Genomic DNA, 22,161 nt, shown 5'->3' with positions numbered 1-22,161 from the left:
GTGGGGAAAAATTAGCACAATTTATGGCCTGAAAGGGTTAATGTGGATGATAAATATGTACATGTGGAAAGGGAGATGAGACTGTTAGGGTTTCAATTAGTCAGCGCTTTGAACATGAGTTCTCAGGTTAGTAAAGTTGTTCAGGCTTGTTTTTTTCTCTCCCCCCCCCCCCCCCCTACTCTGTCTTCCTCGTTCCTTCCCCCTCCCCCATTTTTTGCCAGCACATTCTTCTTTTTTTCTTTTTTTACTTTAATTTTTATCATTTTTCATTTTATTATCTTTCAGGTTCCTTTTTTCAATATTATTTTCAATGCATCTAACTTCTTGCAAGCCCCCACGTCGTCACGGTTGGATCATCTTTTTTCCAATCAGTTTTATAAGGGATGCATAGGTACAGACACAATTATGTTTCTAATAAAAATGTCAGTACACTACACATTATAGGATATTCTTTTAATACACAATTTCATTCATATGTCCTGTATGCCTAGTTCCCATTTTATTTATTTATTCATGCGTTTATATGGATTTTATTGTACATATGTTTCATGCAACATTAGCTTTCTTTGAGAACATCGCATATGAGAATATATATTTATGTAAATATATTTGTCTTCAAAAAATGTTAGCACACTATATATATTATAGGATATCCTCTTAATACACAATTTTATTCACACGTCCTGTATGCCTAGTCCCTTTTTCATTTATTCATGTGTTTATATAGATTTTACTGCACAGATGTTTTATGCAACATTAGCATTCCATGTGAATATTGTACATGCGAATATGTAATTATGAAAAAATTCTCAGTTTTCATTATAAGCTTTCTTTTCATTATAAGCTTATCGCCCGTAACTATACACATCATAGCATATCCTTCCAATATAATATTTCATTCATATGCTTTGTACGTCTAGTCCCTATTCTATTCATTATTTATATGTATTTTATTGCACGCATTGTTCTTACAATATTTAGCACTTTATGAGAACATTGTATATGCGAACACATTTTTTGATGTTTAGCAAATGATGTCATTCCCATATTTTATCTTTTGATTTTGTTTTTTATCATATGTTATTGTTTTACTGTGGTTTTTTATCATATATGGTTTATGTTTTTACTTAATTTTTCTTTATTTGCATATGTATGTTTTTATAGACTCCTGATGCAGGCCTGACGGCTGAAACACAACAGTTGTGTTGAGTCTTTTCATCAATAAACAAGCTTTTTAAGATTCTTGTCTCCAGGATTTGAATTTCCATGGTCAAACATTCCACTCTCACTTATACTTGTTTTTTTCAGCTACATTTGCTCCATAGGATTAAACTGATGCTATCTACTTATGATCTCAGACTTGTGGTACAAGGGCTAGTGTTGTCACGGTTGGACTACTGCAATGCCCTGTATCTCAGGATATCATCACCGAGACTTAGGGCTTTGCAAATGGTCCAAAATGCGGCAGCACGGGGTGGGTAAGTTTGTTCATGTCTCACCATTTCTTAAGAACTTACCCACCCCCAGCTATCAGTCATGCAACTGTTAACTTGTCCAGCGGATACAGTATAAGGTCCTGACACTAATCCTTCACACTGGATCCAATTATGCAGTCACACTATGCAGAAACAAGGTCGTCTTCGTTTACAGTGGCTGGTACACAGCTATGGAATGCACTCAAAGGTCACTTATGTTTATGTATTGATGTGTTTTGATTAAGAAGCACAGCTTTTTGTGGCAGCTTTCTATTGAGTAGTGATTACTGGTCATTTGATTTAATCTAGTGGGTAATAATTGGATTGTTTTGTGTCATTTATGTAATTTTGGAAACCACCTAGGTTTTAAGGTGGTATATAAATTTTAAAATAAATAAATAAAATAAACTTCCTGTTTATGCAAAGGTGGAATGCGCAGAGGGAAGGATTTGGCACCGGTTCATGCAGTGTGTTATCGCTGCAGGGGCCACTAAGCAGCGCAGGTTTGACAGACCAAGGGGTGGGGGGCGGGAGAGGGAGAAGAGAAAGCAGTGCTGGACTAAGGGAGGGTGAGTTGAAGGAAGAAGAGGGGAGGGGTGCTGGTTCCACAGTGGGAAGGGAGGGGAGAGGAGAAAGCCATACTACAAACTTAAAAAAAAAAAAAAAAATCCCTGCTGCTGTTTGTCGGCACCACGACAGACACACACTGGTTGAGAACCGCTGCACAAGAAGGATGGAGAAAGGGGAGGAGGTTGTGGAAGCATGGAATATAGTGAATTGAAAATCTCCCTTTTTAAAATTTACTTTCTCTTGGTAGCTTTGATATTGAGAGGGGTTATCGTCGGGGAATGGAGAGTATTGTCTTACATTTTGTGTGTTTCCTGTTTGGCTTCTTGGCTTTCATCCTGCTTACTCACTGAATTCTTGCTCCCCTCTTTGCAAAACGTCCAAAGTCGGACCTAGACGTCATATCAAAAATGCCCCTCCACATTTGTGTGTGGGTGTTTCAGTATTGGTGTGTGTATTAGGATTAGTACGTGTGTATGTGGAGTGCTGCAGCCACATGTGTCCATCTTCAGTGTGTCTCTGTCATTGTTGCTTTCTGATTGATTGATTGATTGTTTGTGTGTGAGTGTGTTTGTGACTGCAGCACAGATGGCTGAGCTTTTCATGGCCTGGTTAGTGGCCCAAAAGAGGAGAGGGCAAGGGCAGATGTAGAGGACCAGGTTTCTGGACCTGATGGATGAGCAATGTGTGGCTCGCTTCCACGTTAATAAGGAGACCATAACACTCTCTTGTGTAAAGAGCTGCAAAAGGACCTGGAGCCTACTGTTTGGAGGGGGCGTGCCCTACTGTTCCATAAGCACGTGACCACAGCTCTGGCCTTTCTGGAAACTGGAACATTCCAGACTTGTCTAGGAGCTGTGACAGCAGGGGTGTAGCCAAGGTTGGGCCTCCATTTCCACCCAAGGTCCACCCAAAAATAGTGGATTGCAATCTCATCATTGCAGTGGTGGCTGAGGTGAATCTTCTTTTCCCTTCCTCACCCCCACCACAAAACGAAGCATCTAGTTTAAATTAAGGGCACCGGCTGGCAGCAATTCACAGGGAACCACTCCGCAGCCTTCCCTCTGCAATGATCAGAGTGGTGGCTGAGGTTAATCTTCTATTCCCTCCCTCAACGCCGCCATGAAGCGTTTAATTTAAACTAAGGACACTGGCTGGCAGTGATTCACAGAGAACTACCGGAGCTTTCCCTCTGCAACGATCCGCCCTTATGGAAACAGGAAGTTGCATCAGAGACAGCGGATCACGGCAGAGGGAAGGCCCAAGTGCGGGTCTCCGTCTGTGAATCACTGTCGGCCGGTGCCCTTAATTTAAGCTAGAAGCAGTGCAGTGAGAGTGAGGAAAGAATGGAGTAATGCTGACCTGCGGGTGGGCTGGGTGTGAGTGGCTGTACCTGCAGGGTGGGAGAGGGGCGGGCTGGGAGACTGTGGCTGCACCTGCAGGAGGAGGGGCTTGAGGCTGAAGGGAAGGGAGAGAGGTTCTGGACCTACAAAAGGGGGGTTGGCTGGAGAGAAGGGAGAGAGGTTCTGGACCTGCAAAGGGGGGGGGGGGGGGAGATGACTAACTGGATGGAGAGAAGGGAGAGAAATTTGGGACCTGCAAGGGGGGGCGGTGGCTGACTAGAGGGAAGGGAGCCCGGTTTCGGATCTACAAGGGGAGGGGTTGCTGGCTGGAAGGAAAGAAGATGGTTTTGGACCTGCGGAGAGGGGGGGGGGGTGGTGGCTGGCTGGAGGGAAGGAAGAGAAGTTCTGGACCTGCAAGGGGGGGTGGCTGGCTGGAGGCAAGGGAGAGAGAGGCTGGACGTGGGGGGGGGGCTGGAGGCAAGGGAGAGAGGTGCTGGACCTTCAAGGGGGAGAGGACAATGGAGGGAAGGGAGGAGAGGTGCTGGACCTGAAAGGGGGGAGAGGCTGAGGGCTGGAGGAAAGGAAGAGAGTTGCTGGACATGCAGGGTGGTGGGGCAGGCTGGAAGGAATGGAGAGAGGTGCTGGACCTGTGTGTGTGGGGGGGAGGGCGCTGGAGGCTGGCGGGAAGGCCTCCAGGCGAGGCTCGAGGGAAGGGAGAGAGGTGCTGTACCAGGGGGAGAGATTAGAGGGAAGGAAGAGAGATGATGGATCAAAGGGATGAAGGAAGAGGGAGACAAATGTTTAACCCACAGTGGAAGAAAGCCAAAAGCTGGAAGAGAGAAGCAGAGAAGCTGGATAGGTGGGGTCAGAGAGGAGAGAGAGACATTGGTGTGGTTGAGGGAGAAAGGGGAGATACAGAAACAGATGTGAGATGCTGTGTGGGGTGGCATATGAACACAGGGGCAATGCCTGACAGAGAAAGGGGGTATGGGAATAGAGAGGCTATGCTGGGCACTGGGAAGGAGGGGTATATGGACACAGGGGAGAGATACTAGGCTTAGGGGAGAATAGGAACTCAGAAGGACATGGGAGTGCCTAGGGACAGAAGGGGTGATGCTGGACACAGCGGTAGGGAAATGAAGGGTGATGGATGCAGGAATTTGAACATAGTGGAGATACTGGACAAGGAACTATAGGGACACAGAGATGGGAGATGGATGGTGAACATAGAGAGAGAAAAAAATGACAAATAGGACATCCTGGTGAGTGAATTAAGACAGATGAAAGCAGAAACCAGAGACTAGGACCAAGCTAATTTGAAAAATAAAATAGCCATACAAAGGAAGCAAAAAATAATTTTATTCTATTTTGTGATTAGAATATGTCAGATTTGGAACGTACATCTTGCCAGATCTGGTGTTAGACATGGCTGGAGCCCCGGCCATAAATCTGGGAGAGAACCCTAAAGCCCATCACCAGGCTACAGTTGGTGGAGGGGTAGCATTGTATATTAACGAGAGCCTTGAATCAAATAGATTGAAAATTCTGCAGGAAACAAAACACTCCTTGGAATCACTGTGGATTGAAATTCCATGTGCAAAGGGGAAAAGGATAGTGATAGGAGTGTACTACCGTCCGCCTGGCCAGGACGAACAGACGGATGCGGAAATGTTAAAGGAAATCAGGGACGCAAACAAACTGGGCAACACAATAATAATGGGGGATTTCAATTACCCACATATAGACTGGGTTAATGTAACATCTGTACACGCAAGGGACATAAGATTTCTTGATGAAATCAAGGACAGCTTCATGGAACAGCTAGTTCAGGAGCCGACAAGAGAAGGAAAAATACTAGACTTAGTCCTTAGTGGTGCTCATGATCTAGTGCAGGGGGTAACGATACGAGGGCCGCTTGATAACAGTGATCATAATATGATCGGTTTTGATATTGGCATTGAAGGAAGTGAAACTAGGAAATCAAGTACGCTAGCGTTTAACTATAGAAAAGGTGATTACGACAAAATGAGAAAAATGGTGAAAAAAAGACTGAAAGGAGCAGCTCGCAGAGTAAAAAACTTGCATCAGGCGTGGATGCTGTTTAAAAACACCATCCTGGAGGTTCAGGACAAATATATTCCACGTATTAGAAAAAAGGGAAAAAAGACTAAACGTCAGCCGGCGTGGCTAAACAGTAAGATAAAGGAAATCATTAGAGCCAAAAAACAATCCTTCAGAAAGTGGAGAAGAGAACCAACTGAAAGTAACAGGATAGATCATAAGGAATGCCAAGCCAAATGCAAAGCGGAGATAAGGAGGGCAAAAAAGGACTTTGAGAAGAAATTAGCGTTGGAAGCAAAAATACATAGTAAAATTTTTTTAGATACATTAAAAGCAGGAAACCGGCCAAAGAGTCGGTTGGGCCGCTGGACGAAAATGGTGTTAAAGGGGCGATCAAGGAGGACAAAGCCGTAGCGGAGAAATTAAATGAATTCTTTGCTTCGGTCTTCACCGAGGAGGATTTGGGCGGGACACCGGTGCCGGAAAGAATATTTGAAGCGGGGGAGTCGGAGAAACTAAACAAATTCTCTGTAACCTTGGAGGATGTAATGGGTCAGTTCAGCAAGCTGAAGAGTAGTAAATCACCGGGACCTGATGGTATTCATCCCAGAGTATTAATAGAACTAAAAAATGAACTTGCGGAGCTACTGTTAGAAATATGCAATCTGTCCCTAAAATCGAGTGTAGTACCGGAAGACTGGAGGGTAGCCAATGTTACTCCGATTTTTAAGAAGGGTTCCAGAGGAGATCCGTGAAATTATAGACCGGTGAGTCTGACGTCGGTGCCGGGCAAGATGGTGGAGGCTATTATTAAGAATAAAATTGCAGAGCATATACAAAAACATGGACTGATGAGACAAAGTCAGCACGGATTTAGTGAAGGGAAGTCTTGCCTCACCAATCTAATGCATTTTTTTGAGGGGGTAAGCAAACGTGGACAATGGGGAGCCGGTTGATATTGTATATCTAGATTTTCAGAAGGCGTTTGACAAAGTGCCGCACGAAAGACTCCTGAAGAAATTGCAGAGCCATGGAATCGGAGGTAGGGTATTATTATGGATTAAGAACTGGTTGAAAGATAGGAAGCAGAGAGTAGGATTGCGTGGCCAGTATTCTCAGTGGAGGAGGGTAGTTAGTGGGGTCCCGCAGGGGTCTGTGCTGGGTCCGTTGCTTTTTAATGTATTTATAAATGACCTAGAGATGGGAATAACTAGTGAGGCAATTAAATTCGCCGATGACACAAAATTATTCAGGGTCGTCAAGTCGCAGGAGGAATGTGAACGATTACAGGAGGACCTTGCGAGACTGGGAGAATGGGCGTGCAAGTGGCAGATGAAGTTCAATGTTGACAAGTGCAAAGTGATGCATGTGGGTAAGAGGAACCCGAATTATAGCTACGTCTTGCAAGTTCCGCGTTAGGAGTTACGGATCAAGAAAGGGATCTGGGTGTCGTCGTCGATGATACGCTGAAACCTTCTGCTCAGTGTGCTGCTGCGGCTAGGAAAGCGAATAGAATGTTGGGTGTTATTAGGAAGGGTATGGAGTCCAGGTGTGCGGATGTTATAATGCCGTTGTATCGCTCCATGGTGCGACCGCACCTGGAGTATTGTGTTCAGTACTGGTCTCCGTATCTCAAAAAAGATATAGTAGAATTGGAAAAGGTACAGCGAAGGGCGACGAAAATGATAGTGGGGATGGGACGACTTTCCTATGAAGAGAGGCTGAGAAGGCTAGGGCTTTTCAGCTTGGAGAAGAGACGGCTGAGGGGAGATATGATAGAAGTGTATAAAATAATGAGTGGAATGGATCGGGTGGATGTGAAGCGACTGTTCACGCTATCCAAAAATACTAGGACTAGAGGGCATGAGTTGAAGCTACAGTGTGGTAAATTTAAAACGAATCGGAGAAAATTTTTCTTCACCCAACGTGTAATTAGACTCTGGAATTCGTTGCCGGAGAACGTGGTACGGGCGGTTAGCTTGACGGAGTTTAAAAAGGGGTTAGATAGATTCCTAAAGGACAAGTCCATAGACCGCTATTAAATGGACTTGGAAAAATTCCGCATTTTAGGTATAACTTGTCTGGAATGTTTTTACGTTTGGGGAGCGTGCCAGGTGCCCTTGACCTGGATTGGCCACTGTCGGTGACAGGATGCTGGGCTAGATGGACCTTTGGTCTTTCCCAGTATGGCACTACTTATGTACTTATGTACTTCCATCTTGCTTGTGGCTCTCTGTGGCCAGGGGACCAAGAGCAATTGCTCTAGTTGCACTCCTTTAACACTATCCCTGGCATGTGCTATCTTTATATTTTGCACAGGAGGAAATGCATTTCTTTCTGTTTCTCTGGTATTGTATTACACGCAAGGTCTGGCTTCTTGGGGTTTTCGTTATATTGTAGTCAATTATTCTATATTTGGCATTTTTGTTCCGTGTGTGTGTGATCGAGGTATTCTGTTAGCATGAATTTTCTATGTAGTCTTCTGTAGTAATTTTGGTTTGTTCAGTTTTCCGAATAGATGTATTGATATTTTAGGGCCCCACTGTAATATGTAGAGCAGTGCCTTTTTCATAGGTAGGATCCTTGTTTTGGAAGTTAGTGCTGGCATCGTAGATTTGCGCTAGGTTCTGAGTGACATTTTGTTTAAAAAATTGTTTTATTTACTATATGGCAGCTGTTGAGATTACAGTGAGTTTTATGGGGAAATGTCCTAACTCTTCTGTGCACCCATTGGGGGAGGGCCAAGGGGTTCTGTGAATTCAGAATTTATTTGCCATTAATACTAGACTATACTTTCTGGGATCATTTCTATAGCATGTAACTGGAGAGATGTGTTGAAAAGTGTTTGGTCTTTCTATACAGGCTAAGTATGTGTGTTAAGGGACCAAGGTTCAATGGAGGCTGAAGAGTGCAATCTCTTGTACTTCCCCCTAGCCCTCAATGTGGCCTGCAGTCACTGAAGCCTGCACTGCTACCCTCATTGACGTTATTGGGAGTGGGGTAGAGGTGGAGCATGGGGTGGGGCATCAGGTGGCAAGTTTTTTTTCAATTTCAAAAAGTTGGTAACCCTGTTGGCCCACCCAAAAATTGCCTTCTGGCTACGCCACTGGTTCCTGCATGAGAGTTCTGTCAGATGACGTTGCCCACTTTTTACAAGTAAATAACTGTTTTCAGGTTGAAATAATGGAACCCCCTTTTTAAAGGAGATTCAAAGAGCTAGCAGTAGCGAGGCTGTGCAGGATTAATATAGTGGATGCTATAGCGCAAAAGCTTTGGACACTGAATATCACAGAGACTAGGTTGGTTCTATTTAGAAGGGAAATCAGTGCTAATGTAGTAACATAAAAAGTTACGGCAGATAAAGACCTAAATGGTCCATCCAGTCTTCCCAACAGTCACATTCATTATCAATTCAAGATTAAAATCAACAATGAAAGTAAGGGGTTTTTTTTTTTTTAAGGGCTAGGATAGTGAACTCATTTTGTAGGAGGGGAATCCACAGGGCCAGCAGTGTGAATAAGCTGAAGGATTGGGAGCATAAAAAAAACTGGATGCAGAAAGGAATCCCTTAAGGCAAAAGCAGTAGAAGTAGAGTGGATGGCAACTGTCTTGCAAAATTGGATAGAAAAGCTTTCTCCTCTGTGTTATTTAGAGAATTGACATCTGTATGTATTCCTCAAAATTATTTATTTCATAATATAAGGAGAGCTAATTGCAGAAGTGTTCAGGTCATGATTCACAGATCTTCCTTTAATCCAGAAGTAATATGGGACTGAGAACACCTTGCTTAAACCAGACAGAAACACAAACTCTTTGTGTGTGTGTGTGTGTGTGTGTGTGACAGTAGTTAAAGCCCCACACCCAGGAGTGCAGAACCTTGCCTTGGCCTTCGCTAGGAAGTGCCAGGAACAAAATTGTCATCACTTTGAGGACCAGGGGACGTATTCCTGATTTTGGGGCTCCCCCCAACTGATTATGTATATAAAAGATGTCTGCATTTGTTCTACTAAATGAAGATAAGTAAATATATTTTTTTTACCTCATATTTCACTCTGCTTATTTGTTGTGTTTCTCTCTGGGATGGGAGGGGTGAGGCTAACTGAAAGGCTTATTTTGTTTCCTGCTGAGTTTTATTTGTATACTAGTACTGTTACTGGAGTCAGTATCATTTGCTTATTTTCTTTTTCTCCTTTGGAGTTGGATGACAGCTCATAGGTTCAAATTAGAGAGTTGCACAGGTACAAAAATTTCATCTGTCCCCTATGGAATCTAACCCATACCTGCTAAGATCCATTCCATCCCTACAATTAATCTCCTCCATCCCCACCTGTACCCACAGGAGTCACTATTATTAATTTGCTCGCAGCCCTCTACTCCCTCCTAACCCCAATAGCTTCTTGTGGTTTTTTTTAGATGCTATTCACTATTCAACCAATGAGTGTTCCAAGGCTCAGTCTGGTGTTCCAGCTGCATCTCTGGCCATTCCTAGTGTTACCATACATCTGGATTTCCCTGGACACACCCTCCTTTCTAGGGGACTATTGGGGGTCCGGACCTTCTTTTTACAGCTAGCCCATTTGTCCAGGTTTCTAGGCTGGCTGGAAGGTTGGTGGGCGGATGGGCTTGCCTTCTCCCTCCTTCCCAGCCTACCATAGTGCACTCTGGTAGTCTAGTGGCCTCTTCAGGGCAGGAAAGAACTCCACTCTTTCATGCCTGCTGACGCTGACCTCCCTGCTACTCCCACTTCTTGAAAATGGTTGCCAAGACTTCAAGCACAGGCCTCGCAAGATGTGTTTGTTTGTTGAAGATTTTTATATTAGAGTTTTTGCTACACAACTACTTTTTGTTTTGGAATGAGTGGGACTTTTTTTTAAGAGACATGTGATCTTGTACCATACTAAGTGTTTAATTTTGAAGATTTGAGTGCTTTTTAAGATTTTTTTTTCCCTGTGGGGTTTATTTTTGTAGTTGTATTTTTTTCATTTGCTCAGATGGAGTTTTTAAATTTTTAAATTTTGTAACTTTCTTTTTTTTTGTTTAATCAATTAGTTGAAGCAAGTGCTTTGCACAGTGCAAGAAGCTCTACCCTTTCCCCCCTACTGCCTGCAAGATAAAAAAGGAAGGAAAGGAATTTCCATATTAGGGCTACCTAATTAAGCTTCTGTGTGCAACAAGAGAATAGACAGCTACCTGCATCATATCCCCCCCCCCCCCCCCCCCCGCTGTTTCTACAAGGCAACAATTGGCACAAAGCCAAGGTTCACTCTACAAAGGTGATCTAAGAAGAAAATAGAGAGAAAGGGGGTTATTTTTTAGTGCAAGGCTATGGCAGATTCTGAAGTAGTTGAGCAGCCTGGCACAGGGAGTACAGCACAAGCCAATATGGGCAGTGAAGAACAGATCAAAGATCCCGAAGACCACATATGTCTTTGAAAGCCAGAGAAATGTATGAAACTGAAGTAGAAATAAAAGGCACAGACACACATACTGCCCCTGCAGGGCAAAATAAGTCTCAACATTCAGGCAACTCCAGACACAGTTCTAGAAATTCTACAGGTTCTAAGTCCCTAAAATCACAGAAGACAAACCATTCCAGCAAGTCCACTACAGGCTGTGTTGCTCTTAAATTGCAAGTGGATGCAGTAGCTGCCAAATCAAAGGTTCTTTATAGTAAACAAGAAGCAGTCTTAGAACTTGAGAAACTCAGACTAGAAGAAGAGGAAAAGAAAGCAGTTGCTGCTGCTGCTGCTGCCACTGTTGAGGCTAATGCTGCCACCTCTGAACACAAGAAGGGGGAATTAGACATCACTTCAAAGCTGCTCCAGTAAGAGAAAGAAGCTGCTGTCATCAAGGCCCAAGTTAAAGCACTTGAAGCAGCCACAAGGCAGGATGGTGGAGAGAGTCAGCTCAGCCACATCATCACTGAAGATTTTGCCCAGTGAACAGCAGAATATGTGTGACTGCTCATATTATGGCTCACAAAAGCACACAATCTGATTCAGATGAGCCATCAGATTTTGAGCAAGCACATTCCTCTACACGAGTCTAATTCACCTGAAAGAAGCAAGCCTATGGAAAAGCACACTAGGGAGGTGAGCTGCCACCACAGTGATCCACATGCTCCCATGGAAACGAATGCACTACCATGGACTCCTGCTCCAGAAAAGCTCACCAAGATGAACACTTCCTTTCAACTGTAGACTCTGGCGCTACCTAGGAAGTTGAGCAAAAGGATGAGCAGTTATGTCCAGTGACACATCCTGTGATTAAGCAAGAGACACCTGACCAGCCACACTTCACAAGTGACTCCACAAACCCTGGCACACAGCCAGCCACAAGTATCTGCTGCCAGTGCACTAGAGACTTGAGAGAGAAGATCTAGTAACATACATAGCTTGCACAAAGATGGTGAATATGGGGCTTACCCAGTTCAATGACTGCCCAGAAAGGTATAGAAAATGGAAATCTAACTTTAAAGATGCCATGGGAATTATGAAACCCACCCTGAATCAAGAAATGAACCCGATTATAAAATGGCTGGGAACAGAGTCAGCCGAGCGTATGAAGGGTTTTCCAGATACATATTTGCATGACCCATCCAGAGGATTGAAAGAAATGTGGGAGAAACTTAACCAGTGCTATGGCAGCCCAGAAGCTATCTATTAGGCATTGATGATGAGAATAAGGGGTTTCCCAAATTTTATGAATAAAAATAATAGCAAGTTGTAAGAATTAGATCTTCTCCAGGAACTGGGAGTACCTAAGGCTGATCCAAACCTTCCTGTCCTGTACTACTTGTATACGGCTTGGGGCATAAATGAGATTATATCAAAGCTGCCATATAACATAAGAAAAAAATGGTCATCAGTAGGCACCAAGTATAAAGAGGACCACCAAGAGGACAGTCTTTGTGAAGTTCATCTGAGATTTGGCAAAGAGGAGAAACAACCCCAGCTTTATGTTTGATATACCTGAAGTAGTCAAGACAGGCTACTTAAGAGCATAAAAACATAAGCATTGCCATACAGGGACAGACCGAAGGTCCATCAAGCCCAGCATCCTGTTTCCAACAGTGGCCAATCCAGGTTACAAGTATCTGGCAAGATCCCAAAACAGTACAGTACATTTTATGCTGCTTATCCTAGAAATAAGCAGTGGATGTTCCCCAAGTCTGGTCAAGAAAAACAGCAACATATATAGCTGTATATGTGATGGATGTGTTACCTACAGCAATCCCACCAAATGATTGCCCTCCTACTACAGAGAAAGTAGAGGATCCAGACACACAGTGTCCTATATACAGTGCTTTTTTTGTAAGAAAAAAGGTGCCGATACTCGTACAGGGCAGCATTAGGGGTGGAGCTACTATAAATGCTCCGCCCCTACGGCAGCCACGCCCCTACAGTAGCCAAACCCCGCAGTAGCCACACACCGTATACCAGCCATAGAGCATATAAAAAAGCATCTTTGAGAGAATATTTTTTATTTTTTATTTTTTTTTTTACATTTGTACCCCACGCTTTCCCACTCATAGCAGGTTCAATGTGGCTTACAGATTATATACAAGTACTTATTTGTACCTGGGGCAATGGAGGGTTAAGTGACTTGTCCAGAGTCACAAGGAGCTGCCTGTGCCTGCAGTGGGAATTGAACCCAGTTCCCCAGGACCAAATGTTTAACACAACTACAATACTACTTTATCATAACCACTAGGCCACTCCCTCATTACACCAGTCCCTAGAATACCAATACCTCTCTTACTGATAAAACATAACAAACAGGATGTTCCACACAGAAACTACAAATACCAATAATCACCACTTTACAAATTAACAAATAGAATATAGAAAGAAAATAAATATGTAAAATAAGATAAATACCATTTTATTGGACTAATACATTTAGCTTTCAGAGACTAAAACCTCTTTCATCAAGTCAGTAAAGTATACTGCTGTTACAGTATCCTGTCCCGACATGAGGAAGGGGGTTTGGTCTCCAAACCTTAGTCATAATGTATTAAAATTAGTCCAATAAAAAAATTACCTTATTTCCATTTTCTATTAATAAATGTTTGTTAACACAACTACAATACTACTTTATCATAAAGTTAAAAAAAAACAAAAATACATTTTTATCTACCTGTCTCAGGTTTCTACTTTTCTTATCTGCTCTGTCCCCTCTCTCTGCCCCTTTCCATCCAGCTGCACATGTGCGTCTGCCCTTTCTCTCCCTTCCATCCAGTGTATGCCCCCTCTCTCTCTCTGCCCCTGTCCCTTTTTATCCAGTGTCTTCACCTTTCCATCCAGTGTATGCTCCCCCTCTCTGCCCCTTTCCATCCAGTATGTCTGCCCCACTCTCTGCCCCTATCCCTTTTCATACAGCATCTGGTCTGCCCCATTCCATCTAGATTCTGCCCCTTTCCATCCAGCCACATGTGCATCTGCAGTGCTACCCTTTCTCTCCCTGCCTTCCATCCAGCGTATGCCCCCTCGCTCTGTCCCCTTTCCATCCAGCTTCTGCTTCCTCTCTCTGCCCCATTCCATCCAGCATCTGGTCTGCCTGTTCTTCTCTCCCTTCCATCAGCACCGTCCACCCCTCTCTGTCCTCTCCATCCATCTAGCCAGGTGCCCTCTTTCTCCCCCATCCATTCCAGACTAGTGCTCTTCTTGCTCCCCCAAGTCCTTCCTTTTTACATTTCATTAGGCCCCCCCAGGCCTTCCTTTTTACATTTCATGACCCCCCCCCCCCCCAAGTCCTTCCTCTTTACATTTCATGACCCCCCCAAAGTCCTTCCTCTTTGCATTTCATGCTCCCCCAGTCCTTCCTTTGATTTCATGACACCCTTCCCCCCCCCCCCCCCCGGCGTGCAGCGTGTTGGTCCTGCTGCCAAATTAGCAGCAGCAAAAGAAGTAATCAAATGTTTTTAAATAATCTAGGATCGCGCCACCTAATTTTAATACCTGGCTGTGCTCCGGACCTTGAAGACCCGCGTGATTCTTCTGGCGACGCTATCACAGTGGCCCGGCGGGGGTGGAGTTGGAGTGCAGTGCAGGAAGCGCCAAAGTCACAAGGGAAGGCGCGCGCAGCACAGGCTTGTGTTGTGGGCAGCTGCACTGAAGCCGGCGGGTGGGACAGAGAGAGGAGGAGGCGGAGCCATCACAGACGAAGGGCAAACAGGCACCGGCGCTGAACAAGAAAACGGCGACGGTGGGGAAACAGAGAGGAGCTGCAGCCGCTGGGAGGAGACAGAGTGAGCGGCGCGAAAGAGATGTAAGGTGTGCGCCGACGCTGCGGAATAAGTTAAGGGCAGGAAGGCGAACCGACTGATGGACTGATCTGTACCCGGGGCCTGAGAAAAAAAGGTGCCGGTACGCTGTACCGGCGCATACCGGCACAAAAAAAGCACTGCCTATACATAAGAAACTTCATCCTCTCAAGTAATGTAGAGGGTTTAGGGAGAAACACTTAAGAGTATATAAAGATCTTTAAAAAAATATATATAGAATCTGCTACAAATGTTGCTTTTCACCCAAGCACATGGCTAAAGACTATAAAGCAGCCATCAAGTATATGGAGTGCAATAAGTGACCAGTATGTCAGTGCCTTACACCCTGACAAAAGTAAGCCTATTTCTACAGGAACCCCAGCCTCAGAGTCAAGCTATGATCGGGAGAAGGAGATAGAGCAAGTGTCATCACTGGATGTTAATCCAAACTGTACCCAAGTGTGCGGAGAAGGCCACAGTGGATGGTCATGGACCAAGATATGTGTGGCCAGGGTATATCCAAAAGAGCAACCAGAAATATTCATCATAGATGAGCAGAGTTACTGGTTCCTGGCAAGGTCAGACTTCTTTGACCTATTTGACATCCAAGGAGCTCATTATCTTTACCACCTCAAGGCCTGTACAGGGATGACAAAGAAGATGGGGAGAAGAGCAAATGGATATGTGATAGAAGTGATGGATGGTAGCAACAAGACCCATCTACCGACTCGCTTATTGAATGTAATCAGATACCTGATAACTGAGAAGAAATTCTCACACCAGAGGTTGCACAACACCATCATCATTTCCAACTTATAAGTATCTGCAGCCTTGATTTTACTCTTTTTGGGAAGAGATGTACCAACATTTGTCATAGTTTGTGGATCACGTGCAGATCCACTTGATGCCCAATATGACTACTGTTGCACCCTGGGATGGGTGATGATAGGTGACATCTGCCTTAACAGACTAATTAAGCAGACCAGATGTAGATGTCTACAAAATGTGCATCTTAGAAAATGGGCGCACCGCTTTGTTCAGGTCTTGACATAACCATTTGCATGTGAAGAAGGTTTACAGCTGGGAAGACCCAGACCCCGGCTCAACCATTTGTCAGGACACTTCTCCACCAGATTTAGGAGAACATCTGGAGAACTTGGTGCTCCAAGTCACCAAGGATGACAACAAGCCAACTCTTTCAGTAGAAGACAGAGAGTTCTTGAGAATTATGGATAAGGAATTCTATAAGGATGAGTCCAACAGCTGGATGGTTCCGCTACTATTCCGGACACACAGAACACGACCACCTAACAGAGAACAAGCTTGCTTTTGTCTCCCTTTATTGCAAAAGGAAACCAGAGAGAAAACAGCACTTTACTACATTCATGCAGAACATGCTAGGGAATGGCCATGTAGAAACAGCTCCACCATTAAAAGATAACAAAGAATGTTAGTACTTACCTACCTTTTGGTGTGTATCATCCACAAAAACCAGGCCAGATCAAGATTGTGTTCTCAATTTCAAACAATATCACTCAACAATGTGCTGCTTTCTGGGCCTGACATGATTAACAACCTATTAGGAGTCTTGATTCATTTCAGAAAGGACCTCATTGCCATAACAGCAGATATCCAGCAAATGTTCTATTGCTTTGTCATGCATCCAGACTACAGAAACTACTTGAGATTCCTGTGGTACCATGACAATGACATAAATCAGGAGATCGTGGAATACAGAATGAGAGTTCACGTCTTTGGTAACAGTCCATTACCTGCAGTAGCAACCTGTCTTAGAAGGACAGCCTGGGAGGGAGAAAGAGAATATGGTACAGATGCCAGACGTTTCATTGAGAGAGAGACTTTTATGTAGATGATGGTTTGAAGTCCTTATCTACCGAAGGAGAAGTCATTGGCTTTCTAAAGAGAAGACAAGCAATGTTGGCAGAGGCCACTCTGAGACTTCATAAAATCATCTCTAACAGTCCAGAAGTAATGAGAGCATTCCCTGCAGTGGATCATGCCAAAGATTTAAAGGGTCTAGATCTAAGAATAGATACCTCTCTGCTTCAGAGAAGCCTTGGGTTACACTGGGATCTGAAAAGGGACATTTTTACTTTTCAAGTCTCCACCCAAGAGAAGCCATATACACGCAGAGGCGTCTTGTCTACGGTCAACAAGTCTGTACATCCCATTGGGGTTTGTGGCTCCAGTCTCCATTCAAGGAAGATCCCTACAGAGAAAACTTTCCCAAAGTACTGATGAGTGGGATATTCCATTACCACCAGAAATGGGAGAAGTGGAAAGACTTTTTAAAGATTTCATGAACAACTGCACATACCATGCACTTACATCCCTGAAGCCCTCAGTACTCTCTCTCAGAAAGAGCATCTTCTCAGATGTTTCTGAAATAGCTATAGTTGAAGTGGCCTACCTGAGGGCTATAGACACAGCTGGGTTATCTGATGTGGGATTCATTTTTTGCAAAGCCAAGTTAGCATCACAACCCAATCATACCATTCCATGCTTAGAATTGTGTGGAGCAGTGCTGGCAGTAGAGAGAGCAGAAATGATGCTCAATAAAATGGACATTCAAATAGATACTGTCAAATTCTACACCAACTGTAAAGGCGTCCTACATCTACAACCAAACCAGATTTTATGTGTATATTAACAAAAGAGTGGAGCTTATATGAAAGTATACACAGCCAGAACAGTGGCATTACATGCCAACTGACCAAAATCCAGCAGATTGTACCACCAGAGCTGTGCCAGCATCTTGTCTAATGGAAACCACATAGTTATCAGGACCAGACTTTCTTGTATAATCTTACCAAACATCTCCAGTGACGGAGAACTCCTTTGAACTTATAGACCCTGACTATGAAGCAAAGATCCATCAAGAGATGACTGTTCTTGCCACCAACATTGCATCTTCATCTCATCAACCAGCTGATGAAAAATTAGACTGTTATCATCAAAGTGTCATCAGAGATACAGAACTACAGATCATCAATGACAACTTGGCACTACCTGGGATCTTCGATGCAAAACTTCCCTGAAAAATAAGGAACTTCTTAAGCAGAGCCAACATTGAGCCAGTGATCCACACCACAAAGAAATGAGGACACCATGGACCGTTGTCCACTCCAGAGATGCGGAGACTTTTCTTTCTCATTTGTGTTTTGTTATTTTTGTCATCTTTGTCAGTCTAGTAGCGCTATAGAAATGTTTAATAGTAGTAGTAGTAGTAGTAGTAGTATCTGTCTTTCATTTCAGCTTCTTCGAGACTGCAAGATAGAAGTTACCAGAGCAACAGTGAACAAGCAAGAAGTTGCCAAGTTTAAGATCCAGATATAAACTGACTTTTGCATGCTTATAATGTTTAATTTGAGGAGTTAAATAGTGATATATACGGATACCAGGTGGAGCATGATCTGCCTCCATATTCATGGAGGCAGGGTATATTGTGATGTATATTTGGTATGAGTATTATTTGTCTTCAAATGCATTGTCTGTGTAAATAGATAGTACTCCTCCCCTCCATTGTTTGCAGTATCCTGTGATTCCTTGTGAGCTTTCCCTATTGGCTGTTAGCTGTGAGATAAGGCCAGCCCTCCCTCTTCCCCTGTGGGCTGTGTGAGAGAGCCCAGTCTTGCTTGCATGCCTTGGTGATCAGCAGCTGTGCTTGGTGGCTGATCCCTCCTTAATCTAATGTAATTTTATCAAGGTTTTTTTTACCATCTCCCCAAGTCATTCCCTATTTATTTTCCCTGAGTTTCTCACCCTTATTTTCCTTCGAGTGTTATAGATTTCCTTTCAGCTGGGCTGCAGTTCTGGCCATCTCCTTGCCTCTGGGATGGCTAGATACAGATTCTGTATGCTGAAGGCAACAATTCTCTTCTAAGCAACTGAACTGTAAGTTGGATTTTCTTTGTTTATTATGAATTGCTTAAGAATTGATTTGCTTAAGAATTGAGTCCACTGGTAAAGTTTCTACTTGGGGATGGTTTAAGCTGGCTGTTTAGCTACACTATACTTTGCCTAGAACAGTACATGTTCCAACTTTTAAACGTTAGATTAGATGATTGTAGACAAATGATTAGAAGGAACTTGTTTATGTAACACACTCCCATAACAGCTGCCTAAAATAAAAAATTACTTACAATTTCAAAACAACTGAAAGCACTGTTTCAGCAGACTTTTAATTGATGATGGCGATTGTTTTGTAGACTTAGTACTGCTTGAGTGATTTTTTTTTATTGTATAATTTTAAAGTTTGCATTTTGGCCTATTATGTATGTTACTTTGTAAACCACTTAGTATGATAGATAGTGTGGTATAAAAATGGTGTAATAAATAATTAAAATTTGATTACTTGGCTCTTTACCATGTCAAAATGGGGTATAATAAAAATAGAACAGGAACAGAGGGAACAAACAAACAACCAACATCAGAAGAAACAGCAACCACAATGAAATCAGCCAGGAGTAAGATAAAAGAAGCAGCTTTATTGAAGACCTGACACAGGCTGCGCTTAGGTTGATGTTGGAAAAATGCCATCTTGTGAAATGAAAGTTTAAAAGTCTACAGGCATGCCAAAACCAGCCATGGCATTTTCCTGACATACTTGCAGAGTGGGTTATCTGATTTGGGACTGCGTTCTTTAATGAAATTGACCCGACTCAGGAAATGTGGTGCTACTTTTTCTATTTGAGAATGACCCCTGACGCGGGCAATCCGCTGAAACAATAAGAATAGAAATAACATTGTAGTCAGATACAGTGAAGTACAAGTATCCTTCCTCACCACCACCGGACAACAAGATTCAACCACGAGAGCTTTTGCCAGAGCCTTCTTATTGCTAATGCCACTGCTGGGAACATTAATTTTGTATTGTAAGAACAAAAGCTAGGCCTCAGTGTTATCATGTTCCATGCAGTTTTGGGGCAGGAAATGACATGAGACAGTTTTTGCATCTAGTAAATGCTCCCATTACATACAGCAGAGTTATGAGGTCAGTTTGTGCCACTTTCTGTTGCAGGATAGGAGGAAACAATATGGTTTCTGATGTTACCATGTTCTGCATTTCTTTCCTAAGGGAAGGAAATCACATCGATGAAACTGGTAAAAAAAATAAAAAAAAACCCACGAAGAGAGAAAAAAAAAGGTAGCTCCCAACAACAATGGAACACAAGTTCAGCTAATTAAGATGTTGAAAACCTAATGGTCAGCTGTGAGAGAAAATGCTTTGGCCCAACTTTAAATACTCTGAAATCCTTCCCTTAAGAGTTCCTCTTTAAAGGCTGATAGCAGAATTGAGGCGTATATGCTGTATATATAGAATAACATAAGGCATTTGTTTGGTTTGTAATATACTGAGGGGCAGGAAGCAAAACAGCCTGTGTGTCATATGATTTAATCACCATTATGATGCTAAGCAAAGTATGCCCAGAGGAAGATTGCAAAACTCATCATGATAATGGCATTAACATTAACAACTGTGCTCCAAAATGGATTTTCCCCAATGTCCGTCAGCTTTTTGGATGCTTCTGCTAGCTCTTCCTCACTTGCTTTGGGTTCCAGCTCTGACGCAGCAGAGTTCAAGCCACAAAACCAGTCCAGACAGCGCCGTGCAAGGCTGTGTTTCTCCTCTGCTGCAGGATCTGAAACAGGGGAGAAAAAAAAAGCAATTTTGCTGCTGGTAGAATCTATACTTCCGGAAATCACTAAAAACTAACCTATTCAAAAAGGCATACCCTGCCGATCCAACCTAAATGCCTGACTACTGTGACACAACAAAACTAAAGTACGTAATGGACATAACTCTTCCGTTGTATGATTCCCTAATTGTGGCTATACCACACGATCCTTATCTTACCACACCACCACTTTGTATTTGTTCGCACCGGAGCTGGGAAACGCCTCTCCGGTACTATGTAAGCCACATTGAGCCTACAATATGTGGGAAAATGTGGGATACAAATGTAACAAATAGATTTATTACTAGTTCTCGATATTTACTGTTTCATACAAGGTTTAAGTTCTGCAGACACTCTCTAATAAAGCAGTAAGGCAAAAAATTTAAAAAAACTCTTATAATTCCTCCCCCTTCCTCTCCCCCAGGGTTAGAAGGGTCTGACTGTTTATAACATTGTTCAGCTTCATACCATGCACTTCCATCTTGTGCTCCAGGCTCCCATTCTCCATTGCATCCGGCTGCCTAACCCCTTCCTTTCTCCTGTCATCGTCTTCCCCAGTGTCAAGGTCAATACGTTCCTCCTTGCTGTATCTCAGGCTGAAGACCAAGCGATGGAGCTGTTTGAGAGGATAGAGAGAAGCTGTGAAAAATAAAGGGAGACAAAAAAAAAAAGCTACCAGGCAAAAATAGTTGCCTGGCTATGGACACCCTGAATAAAATAATTGAGAAAAAAATCCAGCATTATGTTTTGTTCAGCTATAGGGCCAGTACAAGGACACCCTAGAAAGATAGTTCTGTAACTGGGCACTTCCATTTAGGTGTCAGAAAGAGAACAGCCTTATTTCCCTAGAGAGGTATTCCGCTACCTAGTTCAGTCCCTAGTTATAAGTCGTCTCGATTACTGCAACAGTACCTATGGGGGATGCACATCCACGCTACTAAAGAAGTTGCAAACTGCTCAGAACACAGCAGCTCGACTCATTTTCGGCAAATCGAGATTTGAAAGTTCAAGCCCATTACGTGAGAGGTTGCATTGGCTTCCTGTGAAGGACCGTATCGTTTTCAAGATCTGCACATTGGTGCACAAAATCATCTATGGAGACGCCCCTGCTTACATGGACACTCTCATTAACTTGCCGCCCAGGAACTCCCACAAGTCAGCTCGCACGTATCTCAGTCTCCACTATCCAGCTCTCAGTGGCCTCAAATATAAGACTGTCTATGCTTCCTCTTTTTCTTATCTTAGCACTCAATCCTGGAATGGACTGCCCCAAGTGGTCAAATTCACCCCAGATCACCCGACCTTTAAGAAGCGGCTCAAGACCTTCCTTTTCGGTAGAGCATATGCCGTGGGCCCTCCTGGTGTTACATCCCTCTGAGCCACGGCAGCCACATCGACAAATTGTCACCTTCCCCTCTCTCCCTCCTGTTGTTCCTCTTTTCCTTCTCTGACACTAATTCCTGTATTTTGTATTAATGTTGCTTAATAGACTATTGTACGCCACATTGAGCCTGTCCATGGGTGGGAATAATGTGGGATATAAATGCCATAAATAAATAAACATTAGGAACTTATTCTATAAAGCAAAGTAGGTACCTGCTTTCCTTTTTATAGAATACCAGTGTAAGCTGACATTATGCATTCTCATATCCCACTGTTATCCAAAAACAGGTTTTGGTTCAAAGTGGCTGACAAGTTAAATTCTGGTTAACAGTTACAGTATTTGTTTACATTATACAGTTTAGTTGTGA

At 43.3% G+C, this 22,161-nt stretch overlaps 1 protein-coding gene across 2 annotated transcripts in view; it reads right to left on the bottom strand.

Annotated features, from left to right (window-relative positions):
- Positions 1-20,110: 20,110 nt before the first annotated feature.
- SLC5A2 (solute carrier family 5 member 2) overlaps positions 20,111-22,161 on the bottom strand; it is a 144,416-nt gene continuing 142,365 nt past the window's right edge. For both annotated transcript variants that reach the window (XM_030209692.1, XM_030209693.1), the window contains exons 14-15: positions 20,879-21,026; positions 20,111-20,374 (exon numbers count right to left, since the gene is read on the bottom strand). In XM_030209692.1, coding sequence (XP_030065552.1) covers positions 20,145-20,374; positions 20,879-21,026 — 378 coding nt within the window. In that variant the 3' untranslated portion in view covers positions 20,111-20,144. The remainder of the gene's footprint in view (positions 20,375-20,878; positions 21,027-22,161) is intronic.

The sequence above is a fragment of the Microcaecilia unicolor genome, chromosome 7 (genome assembly GCF_901765095.1).
Source record: "Microcaecilia unicolor chromosome 7, aMicUni1.1, whole genome shotgun sequence".
Taxonomy (NCBI): Eukaryota; Metazoa; Chordata; class Amphibia; order Gymnophiona; family Siphonopidae; genus Microcaecilia; species Microcaecilia unicolor.
The sequence above is the reverse complement of the archived record's forward strand: the minus strand, read 5'-3'. Positions and strand labels throughout refer to the sequence as shown.